This window comes from Perna viridis, chromosome 8 (genome assembly GCF_037379345.1).
Source record: "Perna viridis isolate PV_CMFRI_1.1 ecotype Kerala chromosome 8, ASM3737934v1, whole genome shotgun sequence".
Taxonomy (NCBI): Eukaryota; Metazoa; Mollusca; class Bivalvia; order Mytilida; family Mytilidae; genus Perna; species Perna viridis.
The window spans coordinates 29,688,729-29,702,725 of record NC_142452.1 but is presented as its reverse complement, the minus strand read 5'-3'; the positions used below and the strand labels follow the sequence as shown (position 1 = coordinate 29,702,725).

Sequence of the window (13,997 nt, the reverse complement as noted above, 5' to 3'; positions counted from 1 at the left end):
CCCTGGGATAAAAACAGAAAGTGGGAGTTGCAAGTATTTCATGACCCCGTGAACCTATGGTTTCAACGAGAACATATTTAGAATAGGTTGTTTGATAACAAATGTTATCAGAGTTGCTTTTTGAACTCTAAATAATACTATTTAAATTTGCGTTTATCTCGACGAAAGTTTATTTTGTTATGGTGTACTGTGTAGAATTGACAACTTAAGTAATTAAACTTAAAAATAATATCAAGTTTGTGCCAACATGAAGAGTTTCTTGAGAATGAAGTCCTTTTTGGGATCGAACATTTGGTTAGTGCTTTTTATAGCTTCGTTGGTTGTAAGAGCATCTGAAGCGTTTTTGTTTGATGACTTGACGACAAAGCAACCTACAGTCGGTTCAGTTTTGACGGACAAGCATTATATCATACTAGTCGACATGATACAACAAGAAAAGGAACTACGTGAACAGTATATGCTGCAAATAAAACAGAAGATTATTGAAAACGAGGCTAAAACCTCATCTCTTGAGAGCAAGGTCAACCAGATTGATCATAACAACAAAACAGTCTCTTTGGAGACGTTTCTAAAGCTTGAAAATGCTTATAAGTCAATGGAGCAAAATTTCATTTCTATGTCTAAAGATAATACTGAGATAAAGAAGAGGATGAGTGATGTTCAAAACATAAACCTTAATCTTTTCAAAGAAAACCAAGAACTGAAAGAGTTGCAGAACGCTTCTAACATAAGGATACGCGACATTGAACAAGAACTCCAGCAATTGAAGAATCTTAAAGCTCTAAACGAATTGCAGGAAATTCAGAACATCAAAACGGACATTTCAGTGTTGCGTACTGGGGTTGATGGTATAAATCGGAAAACAAAATCGTTGGATTTGACACAACGAGCAAGGGCCCAAGACTTTATGGCGCTTTATAATCAGACAATAGCAGTGAAATCAGAACTGCCAATTATTAAAACCGATCTCCGAAAGATTAATACTAGACAGTTTGAGAGTAAGCATTTTATTTTATAAGCAGTGTAGGGGCTCAACTTGCAAAATTTATTATATATTTTTGTATCTAATTGGGAAAAAAGGCCATCTACAGGATATGGGACTACAGTCTTTTTTATCTAAGATACATTAAAGGTTGTAAAGAAATGCACGTAAAATAAATAACCCTACATTAAAACATTACTATAACCGAAATCAACAACAAACAATTAAGCAGTAATGCAAGGTTACCATATCAGCTGCAGCCACAGAAGATTTGCATAAAACCTCATTGCAAAAAGTCAAACTTAAACACTTCCAACTTTTTAAAAGTGTAATTTTATTGCAAAATGCGCATGTGCAAGGCGTGGATCCAAGAACGGACATGTCGGGCATACACCAGCCCCTTGAATTGGGAAAAACGGTTTTATTTTCATAAAATATTGATTGTTCACAAAATTGTCTTGCCTCGCCAAGCTCATCGTTTATTTCATGATCCTGTATCCGTCCTATTGTGCAGCCAATTATTTCTAAATACCCGATAGGCTGCTATATACTTCTAAAAATGGTTATACTCTAATGCATATATGTTTTTTATGAATAAAGTGCTATAGATTTTTCAGACGATTTACCAGAAACCCGAGACTCCAAGCTGATATGAAGGCAGTCACAATAACCTTTTTATGCGATAATTTAAGCAACAAAACTATATGAAAGACATATTTTTAAATGAGTCATAACTTCTTAAATCAATAAATCCGAACTTTGAAGAGCGGGGACGTCTTAACGAACAAACAAAACAACACAAAGGAAACAGAATATACACGCATAAATGAGCAGCACATATGAGTGTTACAGTTGTAACAAAATTAATATTTCTTATGACCGTATGTTTTTGATGGCTCCGTTTAGCATTTACTTTGACTTCTCTTCAATGAAAGGCATTCCTTCACTCGGTTCTACTTTGGTTTAAGCTTTATTTTGCTTTTTAAGACGAGAAGAGATTAGATGAATTGAATGGAACAATTGTTAATGACAGGAAAGCAGGTAAGGTTGAAGTAAATTACTACATACTAGAAAGTAGGTTACTACAAGTAAGTAGTATATTGTGATGATGTACAACATGCATATATAAGGGCTTCGCATTCACTTGTCCCCAGTCGGGATTTGCTCCGTGGCGGCCTTCCTACTATATGACTTATGCAATTTAGTTCGGTTCATCCAGAACATTTTCTAGAAGTTGTTTACTGTTTATTAGATTTTAGTAAAAGTTATTTTCATCTAGTTTAAAGTCAATCGAAATATTTTAACCAGATATTTAGTTCCTGGTTTTGAAGACTATATGGTAGGTATCTACGGTGAATGTTGTACTCAAAACTGTTGTATTATTAACTAAGTTTAACACCCGTCACACCGTCAAGCGAGAGAAATAAACGTGAACAGACTACAGCTTGGCCGTGAATGGAAGACGTTAAGGGACGTGAACTAATATTTGATGCCTTTTTGTTACTTTTCAATAGCTACAGCAAAACTGCAACTTTTGCAAGCAAAACAGGTGTGTCAGTCATAATTATCACAATTTGCAAAAGATAAAAAGTTTTGATCAGCAGTTAGTAAAAAAAAATGCAAAAGGCAACACTTCGCCCTATGCATCTTATCATGGAGGTAAACATATTTTATTAAGATATCTACAATTTTCCTGAATTTTGCAGACCAACAATTTATTCCTTATTGAGGAATAACATTTTTTTAAGATGTCGAAACGGTAAAAAAAATGACCAAATCATGCCTACAATGATCGCGAAGGAGGCACGGTTAGGAATTTACATTTAAGATCATTTACATGTACTCGAGCACATTTTCAAAGATTTTCTCTTTCTGAGAAGCACTGCATTGAACAAAATAAAAATATATGATATAAGAATAGGTCGAGGACTTTATCATTGTTATTTCTGCCATTTTTAATGTAAGAATATATCATTTTTAGTTGCAATTACTGCATGTGCCTCCATGAAATCCCTTCCAGCTATGCAATCAGTGAAATTTGAATCGATTATTACATCATATGGAATTCAGAATACAAGTTATATAGCAAAACAAGGATATAATAACTGTGAACCTCCAGGATTATACCTTGTAACTTTGACTACCATGACTTATAATGCACGTGATGTATACTTTCATATCTACCAAAACTCTCGCTACTTGGTTGATCTGTATGTTGTTAATAATAGCGTAGATTATTACGGCGCCAGTGCATCAGTAGTTGTCCAACTCAATAGAGATGATAAAATAACGGTAAAACCGGCAGCTACTACATACATATATGGAGACCCTTCTCGACAGAGTACATGCATTACGATTATAAAAATAAAGTAATTTAACTTGTCATACTACTGGGGCTTGCGCCCACTATCAAATATGCAGCTCCACTAGTATTCGTGGTTATATACTGGTGGGGCTGCATATTTGATAGTGGGAGCAAGCCCCCGTGCATGGTCATATTCTTATTTTGTGTCATGATAAGCGGGTGAATCATTGTGTTTGAATCAATAGTAGTTTTTATTTTGAAAAATAAATAGCTTCGCCGAGCACAGCTTGATACAACCACTGTTTACTTGAGCCAATTGTGGACGCAATGTTTAGTTTTTGACACACTAAACATAGGGAATTATAGTTCATTATGGACACGACAACTCATTTGGGCACAATATAGGCAATATTTTATAATTCAATTCAAGTATAAAGGTCTGCTTCACTCTGTACCTCATTATCTCAAAAATAATAAGTGATAGGGTTAATTTGGTAAGCATCCTTCTTAAAGCTCTTGTATTGAGGCAGAAATTTTTTTTTATAGAGAATCCATTAAAAAAAATTCAAAATCGCACCAAAAAGCAAAAAGTCCATTCATTTGGGGTGGCCACTTTGGTCCCTTATAATTTGAAAACAGTTAAAGATTCTGAAATCTGATTGAAAAATGCAGGCAAAGACTTTCATGGGGATTTAAAATAATCAAAATCGGACCAGAAATGATCAAGCTATGGGCAAGGAATGAGAAAAGAAATTTAACTGAATTTAAAATTCTATGAAATACTTGTTTTAAGCCTCACCCTTTGTCCCCTTATTCTAAAACAGTTGGGGCCATAACCCAAAATATCACTACCAACCTTTCTTTGGTGGTTTGAAACCTTGTTTTGTTACTTTAGAAAGATCAACCAACTAATACTCAAGTTATCACACAAAAGCCAAGTGTCTACAGATTATGAGGGCGACACTGACGACGACAGCGCCATACCAGTATATGACCATGTTTTTTTTTGCAGCAGTATAAAAAGTGTAGCAAATGCATTTTTTCTGTTGATTAATTGGTTCAATGATTGTAACCATCACCTTTATACATTTAATTTTCGCCCAGCGGAATTTTTTAGATTAAATTTTTTGAAACATTGAGTGGGCGCAATCTTGATATCTTTTGTGGTAAAATTAGTGAGAATTTAAAGTTTCAACCTAAAACCACCTAAATCTACCCCTGACAACCCATGCTTTGCAAATTTTAGGGGGCACACACCCACCACGCCCTGCCTGAATCCACCCCTGCTAGTATTGAGATACACCAGCAATGCTAGAGGTTGTCTGGCAAGCTATTTTCTGACTTGGTTCGGGTATGGAGAAACGGAATTCCAACCTCTTACGTTGTAGGAGTACCAGGAGCCTGAATCGCTCACCTAGTTAAATTTTGCCTTTCGAGGGCAATAAATTTAACCAGATGTTTACCAACAATTTTGACTCAAGAAGACGTTGGTAGGATCATTTCAGCAATTGACAGTTTCTTTCTATCTATCATAGTTTTCATGACATTGGCTGAAAACTAAAAAAAAATAAAACGCCATTGTTCTCCTTTCAAGTGCAATAGCTTTTACAAGGAGTCTTCTGGCAACTTTTATCCCTGAAGAGTTTTGTAGGTCTTATAATAGTGATCATTTCAGCAATTGAAAGAATTTGGCTTAACCAAACGTTTTTTTGAGATATATGCCAAATTTTACTGTCTGACCCGTATGTTCTAATTTTAGTAACAGTGGCCATGTTTTTCTATGGATCAAATATCCATAGATTTTTGAAAGTAATAACATCAAAAACAGCCAAATAAAAAGTCCAACAAGAGGCCCTGAAGAGCCTAAATTGCTCACCTGGTAAATTTTTTGCCTTTCAAGGGCAATAACTCTAACAAGGAGATATCTGACAGTTTTGCCTCAGAAAGACTTTGGTAGGACTTGTGATAAGGACCATTTCATCCATTGAAAGTTTCATTCTATCAATTATAGTTTTCAAGATATTGGCTGAAAACTGCTAATAAATATAATTTTTTTCCTTTCAAGGGCAATTACTCTAACAAAGAGTCCTCCAAACTTTGATTCCCACAAACTTTAGTAGGCCTTATCATAAGGGTCATTTTAGCAACTGAAAGTTGGAAAAAAACTGTAAAAAAAAAAAAGACCTAATTTTTCATCTTTCAAGGGCAATAATTCTTACATAGAGTCTTCAGACAACTTTGATCCCTAGGGAAACTTTTGTTGGCCTTACAATTAGGATCATTACAGCAATTGAAAGAACTCGACTAAACCTAACAGTTTTGGAGATGTATGTGGAAAAACTTCTGACTTACCTCTTTTTTCTATTTTTATTAACAGCAGCCATGTTTTTTTTTATGGATAAAATATTCCTATATCTGTTCTATGAAAAATACCTTAAGGAACTTTCATGCCAAGTCTGGTTTCAACAAGCTTCACAGATTAAAAGGAAAATTTTTACTACAAATAGATCTCATCATGCTGAACACTTTTACCCTGTAAAAATTTGGCGAAACTTAGCGGTTTGTGAGATATGTGCGAAAAACTACTGTCTGAACCCTATGTTCTATTTTAGTAATGGTGACCATGTTTTTCGATGGATCAAAGATCACTACATTCAAAAGGGCAATAACTCCAACATGGCTTCTTAGATTAAAAAGAAAATTTCACCACAGATAGATTTCATCATGCTGAACACTTTTATCCATGTCAGAATTTCGCTAAACCAATGGTTTTGGAGATATATTGGAAAAACTAATGTGTGACTCCTATATTCTATTTTTAGTAATGAAGTCCATGTTTTTGGCAGATCAAAAATCCCAAAATCAGTTCTATACAAGATACCCCATTGAAAAAGGGCAATAACTCAAACAGATGAAAACAAATATTTCACCACTGATAGATCTCATCATGCTGAACACTTTCATCCTTGTCATAATTTGGCTAAACCTAACAGTTTTGCAGATATATGCAAGAAACTACCGTGTGTCCCTTTTGTTCTATTTATAGTAATGGCGGCCATTTTTTCGGCAGATTAAAAATCCACACATCAGTTCTATGCAGGATTCCCAAAGGGGCATTCATACCAAGTTTGGTCAAGTAATGTTAGAGTAGAAGAGTTAAGAAAAATTGTTAACGAGGAAGGACAACGATGACGGATGAGAAATGATGTCCTAGCTCACTTGGCCTTTAGCAAGGTGAGCTAAAAGGGGAAATAACTTCAACATGGGTCAACAGATTTTCACCAAAATTTGACCAGTCAGCACTCCACAGTATTGTAGAACTGCCTTATTTTGGTCTTGTAATCTGATGCTTTGTATCATCTATCACTTCAAAAAATTGTCAAGCATCTGTAAATCTACACAGCTAGAAATTGCTCAAGCAAAGGTCTTCAGAATGCAGTAAAAATTTTCTGGAAAAAAATTACCCACAATAAAGAGGGTTACCATAGAAACCATGCAAAAATTAGCAAAAAGTTGATAAAATCAGGTTTAAAAATATCAAATTTCCAGCAAAATATCTTAAATTTTTATTTCATGCCCTGAAACTGTCAAAACTTTTCCCTAAGCCAAAAGTGCAAAACTAAACTAAACTCTGGAGTGCCGGCACAGATATATCTCATCATGCTGAATACTGTTGACCAAAATTTAGTTATACCTAACAGTTTTGGAGAAATACACAAAAAATCTGCTGTCTGACCCCTATGTTCTATTTTTAGTAATGGAGGCCATGTTTTTGTACAGATCATACATCCGAACAGTCATTTTGTGCAGGATTTTCTAAGAAACAATCATACTAAGTTTCATCCAAATCCATTCAGTAGTTTCAGAGGAGAAGATGTTTGATGAAATTGTTAATGACGATGATGACCGACACCAAGTGATGGCAAATACTCACGAGGCCTATATGGTTGTTCCCCGCGGGACTCGAACTCGTACCGCTGTGACATCTATGGCAACACCACCTGCACCAAGTCCAGTTATATATATATATATATATATATATATAAAAGAGCACTTAATTCCAATCCATTCTTAGATGTTGTGCAAGAATATCAATGCCAGTGAGTGACAATTTCAAGGATAATTTTGGTGTTGGGGATGACATTTAGCCATTATCTCTGGCTTTAGGGGCTATTAAAAATCTGAATAACACTTACTTTCCTGATATTTTAACAGGAGTGTCCTTATTTTATTCGGTCATTTAGAGTAATCCTTTATATCCAGAAATCCAATATGACCCAAGCTACAATGAAAAATGTCAGTGAAAAAATACACATTGGCCTATAGAATAAACAATTACAGGTCTTTGGCCATTTGATCTGAATCAGTCTGGGTGTCAATTAGTCTAACATTGACTCAGCAACTCTGAAAAACACTTATAATGTGTAATTTCTTAGATCAGATTTTGTTGAACATTAGAGGCAAATAACCTACTATAATTATATATTCATATGATCTATCTATGTCCATGGTAAAAAATTAGAAAACATAAATGTGCCAATAATAAAATAACCAACAAAGTAAATGATAATGAACTTAGTCCATCTACTTTGATTCTTAAAATGTCCATTCAAAATAACATTTAATAAATATATATGTTCTTCACTAGACTCTGGTTTGTCTGTAGTGTTCTGTAGGATCATCTCTGCTGCAAACCAGTAAACTACAGGCGAAGATGAGAGAACCATTCTAGTGAGAACCTGTTGGAATATAAAACATTGTAACAGTTGAAATAATAATGACAGTTGTATAAATAAATCACCCAGCATTTACATATTTTTTTTGTACCAACATATAATTTTTTAAAAATCTTGAATGAAAACCTTTGCCAAGCACAGCATGATGATGATCATAGCCACTTAAACTCTACTAACTTGGAGCAAGTGTGGACACACTATTAGTATTTGACATTATGAAACATAAGGATTTACAGATCATTATGGACACAACTGGTTTGGATACAATAATGCAAAATATTTTGAAATTAAATTCAATTAAAAATGCTTTCAGGGTGCTTTCATGGATCACTTTTGCCCCCAAGAGACTAAAAATGCTAATTGCTATAAAAAATCTGTTAAATATTCTTAAAACAGAAAAAAAAAATAAAATAAGAATTGTCAAAATGCAAATATGAAAGAGAAATAAACTTTCTATATCAATTTTAAATAAACACCTATTTAACCCCATTTTTGCAGATCTGTATGGGGAAGTGACCCATTTTTGTAAAGGAAGCTTCCTCTAGCAGCAAGTAACAACATATTTGTATCAATATTTCATGACATTTGATCCACGACAACTTAAGTTATTGCATGGAAACAAAAAATTAACAACACTGACAACATCATAACATAATATAACCACAAATAATTGTGTTCATAAACACATCAGTGTTATGATTACACATACAATGTATCTTTTAACTATAGGTCACCCAGCTTACAAATTCAAATTAACTAAACCTTTCTAAATGTTTCTGCAAGTGTGATTTTTTAAACATATTTTGACTAGCCCAAAAGGCAAGTACATATAAAGATCTGAATGTCCATATTACTTTTCAATACAGTGGACAAATGGACAGGAATTATTTTTTTTTACACTGTATGTTATTATTAAGTAAGTTTTTAAGATTTAAAATAGTATATTAAATCCATACAAAATCACTGATAAATGAAAACTATATACTGTACCTGGATATGAATAAAACACCATCCAAATATGATAATGAACAACAAATAGGCAACATAAGGCAAAAGTCTGGTGCTCCTAAATCCATGCAATGTCTTCCCTCCCTTTACATTACTTGGAATTAACCCTAAAGTCAGGCAGAGTGTTTTGTTGAGCTTGTAATAGTACACAATAGCAGATACAGACAACACTGTAACTGGTAATGCCAGAATAAAATTGGGTATTTGCTTGAACTCGTAATACCTGAAAAAATAAAGCTCATTGATATAAGTAGGAACAACATACTGTGAAAGTACTTTAATTCGTGGATACCAATTTTTATGGATTAGGGAAGAAACACAAGTTCGTGGATTCTTGAATTTGTGGTTTTGAGGTTTTCACTATACATGTCAATGAAAATCAACTTTTTTGTTGGGAACCAAACTTTGTGGGTTTGGCATACCCACGAAAACCACGAAAATTAGTACCCCACGAACAATAGTACTTCAACAGTATACAAATATTGTGATTTAAGTTTAAAAAACAACTATATCATATACTAATTTTAGCTATTTTTAGGGTTGACAAATAAGCACAAAAAGCTGCGAAAATAGTACCGTTGAAATTGATTTCTCTACACAATTAAGACTAATTATTTTTATAAATGGTGAAAGGAAATATCTGTGAATACATGTATGTACAGTACAAACTGTGAAAATTAGCAACCATGAAAAATGATGCACTTAGAATATCTTAAAATGATTATCTAAACTGTTCATTTTTAAATTAATAATTTGTACTTAATAATTAATCACAAACTTAGTACATCTAAGCATCTAATTCAATTTCATGATAAAACAAATATATATGAAAGCAGACATTAATACGTCCAGGTTAAATGACTGTAGCTACATGTAAAAGAGACGCTATGCTTCAGGTTTAGATGACCATTGAGACAATTTTATTAGGTCACATCAATATGAAATTTGGTATATGCACTCGGAAACCATATTATTAAAAACAAACAGTTTTAGTAATTCTGCCCTAAAAGTGTTGAAAATTAAATAAAATGTAGATGTCTGAATCAAATAAGTCACACCTTCCCAAGTCATGCAATTGCTCCATGTTTGTCCTTCTTGTTTTTTTTTTATTAAAACTTATGTTTGTTGATTTTGAACAAGTGTGTAAACTTTCATATACTCTGAGCCAGTAAGAACTTGACTGTTAAAGACAAGTCATATTCCATACTAAAACTTTGGAGTAGAAGGTTCCCTCTTGTTCTTTGCTTTGCTTTTATATGACAACTTGGGTGGTATTCTCATGGGAAATTCCCAAAAATCTTTACTTCAACAAGTTCTAAAATAAGATCCTGGAATAGACACTTCAGCCATCAAATATTCAAAATATTATACTGTATACCCTACAGCCTACATGGTCAGAAGTTGTCATAAAATACATGTAAATGGTCTAGAGTGTTGCGCTTCATGCAGGTAGTGTACCATAGATGTGAAAGCAAAGATGTGTTTGAAACCTGCTTTGGGATCAACCAAATATGCAATGCATCAATTCTAGAGTTTGAATATACTTAAGTAGCAGTCTTTGTAAGAATCATGCAAAATCTGAAAAATGTGATACACCCCAAAAAAGGCTACATATTTATATTTTTGTAATTAAGTTGTTTTATGGGTCTATATTGTGAAATGTGTAATTATTCATTCATGTCTGCCTGCTCTTAGAAGATAATCAACATTGAAAATACAATAGATTCTATTGTATTTGAATGTCATTTACAGAGTTATCTCCCTTAATTTTGAAATCTACAGTGCATTCTATATAATTTTTATTTCCTATGAACATGGGTTATATGAAAAACCACATGTAACTTTTTAGTTCACTATGACATTTCAAACAAAATATCAAAAACAAAAATATGTAGGCTCTTTACCCATGAATCACATTTTGCATGATTCTTAGCTGGAGTGCTACTTAAGACCTGATTAAATTTATATATTCAAAACATGTATAAACAAAACCTACTGTAAAAATCCTACATTCCAATGAGAATTCTGTACATGACTGTAAGCAAATGGTAATGCTTTTCTACACCAATCAAAATCTGTTTGGTTGATAACATTGTAATTCCGTTCTTTTCCATACTTAATGAGAATACCAGGTATGTCCCATCTATAGCTGTTTTTACAGAATAAGTCACTAATATATAGCTGATAAACAATGAATGGTAGCAATAAAACAATAACGAAAACCAATAAATGGAATATTTTTCTCACTGTGACTATTACTATTGCCAAAACATCAAATGGTTTTGAAAGGTGATGATGGAATATTCCTTGAATTGTCTTGTGAGCCTGGAAACCTGCCATCAGAAGACCATTTGATCTTGCTAGACAGCACAGACTAGAGTATATCACATTATTGCTTTTGTTCATTTCAAAATTGAGCATTGCAGAAAATGTCAACAAGCAAAACAAAGTTTCTGAATAAAATGCTGACATGAATATACTTGCTGGATTATAGCAAAATAAAATCACAGTCTGGTATGCAAATTTATCAGATTGAAACAGAACTTTGGTCAATTTAAATAAAATAACAGTTGTTCTTAAAAATAGCACTAAATTCAATAAAAATCCAGAGAGTATCAGAACTGTTCTGTATTGCAAAACAAACTGCAGTGGCCAAAGTATACTGTTAGCCAATGTTCTAACAGACCATGGGAACAATGGGAAAAAAGCTAAGCTATTTTCATAAATGTAACCATGTTCTGCTATGTGTAAGAAGTATACACCATCCCATCTGATAAAGCCACTAAGTAGATAATTGATAAAGGAATCAAAAATGGTACTGGCATTGTGATCTTGAGTTGGATTAAATACATCTGCTTCATGATCTGGTATCAAACAGTTGAATACAACCTAAAAGATTAGTAAGCAAATTTTACTAAAAAAACAAAGTTGTTTTTATATTTATACTGCTAAAAATGTATTTCCTAAAATAAACACACAACTTAATGTATCATATATTTACTGTGCATATCATTAAAACACACTAATCTAATCAGATAATTGAGTTTACACCAGAAGTTTATTCAGTCAATGAAAATGTCCTTGAGCTATTTATATAGACAATACCCACAATTAGGTGGACTACTTTTATTGATCACTAAGCATTGCTTATTTTCTTTGCACATCTAAAATAAAATTAATAAAAAAAAAGTATGAAAAAAACATATGAAATGTTATTACAAGAACTGAATGTTCCATTTTTTTACATTTCAAAAATTGTGTTTTCACTTTTTGAGATATACACTGTATGTACCAACAAAATCTTGCTAAATGAGAATTACTTGTCAGTGAGAACTACTGGTCTAAGAGTAGTAGTAATCTAACAGATTGCTGATATTTTGCTCTAAAAAATGAGCTATCATACAACAATTTTCATTGAGGAATAAACTTTTGGTGAGCAGATTTGCAAGAATTGATTCTGTCCTGAAAATGACGAGATCTACTCTCTGAACAGTACTCCTTTACCAGTACTTTATATCTGAGAGTTCTTCATGAAGTCTTTTGGTTTTAATTGGCAAATATCCATTTAGTGGCATTGGCCACCAACTTAATTCATCACAACTTTTTCATTTTTTAAGATAACTGAAAATTCTTCTGGTTCCCTTAACTGCAAATAAAACTCTTTTCATCCATGGAATTTCTAAATAAATATTCAGTAATGAGACTTCATAAGCATAAAATTTTAATGATGATTTTATAGGAAAATAGAGGTTTATATACAAATATCATTACAATTTTTTTGTCAAGTAAAGAGTTATTAATTCTTATACAAAATATGAATTATTTTATCAACATTAAATCAAACATTTTACAGATCTAATATTGGGGTATATCCCCAAAAGGGGAACCTGTACCTGTACCAAATTCCCCCTACCCAAATCACTATATCGTCCATTTTTGTATTATTAGGAATTTAACACTGAAACTGGTCCTAAAGAAACTACTGAATGATGTTTTATTAAATAAATTGAAGTTAAAACTAGTTGAAAACATTTGATATTTTCAAAGTTCAGGGGCAGATCCTGGATTTGAGTTTTGGGGGGGCGTAAATTGAATTTAATGCCGCGCAAAGCAAGGCAAAAAATATTATGGAGTGAAACTTGTGGTGAAAGTTTTTTTTCTTAACGATTTAGGGGGGCGTAGACCCGGTACGCCAGTCCCTGGATCTGCGCCTGAACTTAGTTGATTTTATATTTTATGTACTAAAAAGTACTGAAATGTGTAACCTAAAGTTATTGTATCATACGAATAATTGACCATTTCTCACTTTCCAGTCCAAATTTTACTTTTTCTGAAATCATTCAGAGATTGAAACTTCACTTTAAGACTTTGGATAAAGTTTTGAAATATTTGATATTGTTTTAAAAAAGAAATGTCGGAGTTTCAATTCCATACTGGAGCACGAATTCCCGTACCAGCAAAGAATGGATACGATCTTATCAAGAGTGAAAAAGAAAATCTCATAAATAGAATTTGATGCAATTACTATTTATCACAATTGAATATATTAATAATATCATGGTGTTCTAATGTGAAATATATAATAAAATTGTACAAATAACCAAAATACCAGACTCTAATTTTGGGTACAGGAATTTCGGGTTACACATTTAAAATAACAAAGTTATAAAGTTTTGAAAATTGGGATTCTTATCAAGAAAATGCCAAAGGTTTATATTTGCAAACCAATTTAACACTTTATGATATTCAAATTAGTGAATATGATATCACTAAATAAAGAGGACCTATAACTTTACAATTTTATACTTCGCAAACTCAGACCTCCTCATCAAAGTATTTAAATTAGTCTCAAAATATTAACTGAACTATTTGTATCACCTGACAAAGAAAAAGATGCACTCTGGACCAAAAAGAATATTTTAAGATTCTCCATTTCATGGAGGCGTCCATCTTGGATAAAATACCG

General features: G+C 32.8%; 2 protein-coding genes across 2 annotated transcripts; one reads left to right on the top strand and one right to left on the bottom strand.

Annotated features, from left to right (window-relative positions):
- Positions 1 to 131: 131 nt before the first annotated feature.
- LOC148610162 (uncharacterized) lies at positions 132 to 3,583 on the top strand. Its single transcript, XM_088542271.1, has 3 exons — positions 132 to 998; positions 1,970 to 2,023; positions 2,964 to 3,583. Exons 1-3 carry the CDS (start codon positions 248 to 250, stop codon positions 3,353 to 3,355), a joined length of 1,197 nt encoding a protein of 398 aa, XP_088398397.1. The 5' UTR covers positions 132 to 247; the 3' UTR covers positions 3,356 to 3,583.
- A 3,908-nt stretch (positions 3,584 to 7,491) lies between these two features.
- On the bottom strand, positions 7,492 to 13,990 carry LOC148610161 (GPI alpha-1,6-mannosyltransferase 2-like). Its single transcript, XM_088542270.1, has 4 exons — positions 13,910 to 13,990; positions 11,028 to 11,920; positions 9,014 to 9,254; positions 7,492 to 8,026 (listed from the first exon to the last, which is right to left on the bottom strand). Exons 1-4 carry the CDS (start codon positions 13,979 to 13,981, stop codon positions 7,787 to 7,789), a joined length of 1,446 nt encoding a protein of 481 aa, XP_088398396.1. The 5' UTR covers positions 13,982 to 13,990; the 3' UTR covers positions 7,492 to 7,786.
- Between the last annotated feature and the right edge of the window lie 7 nt (positions 13,991 to 13,997).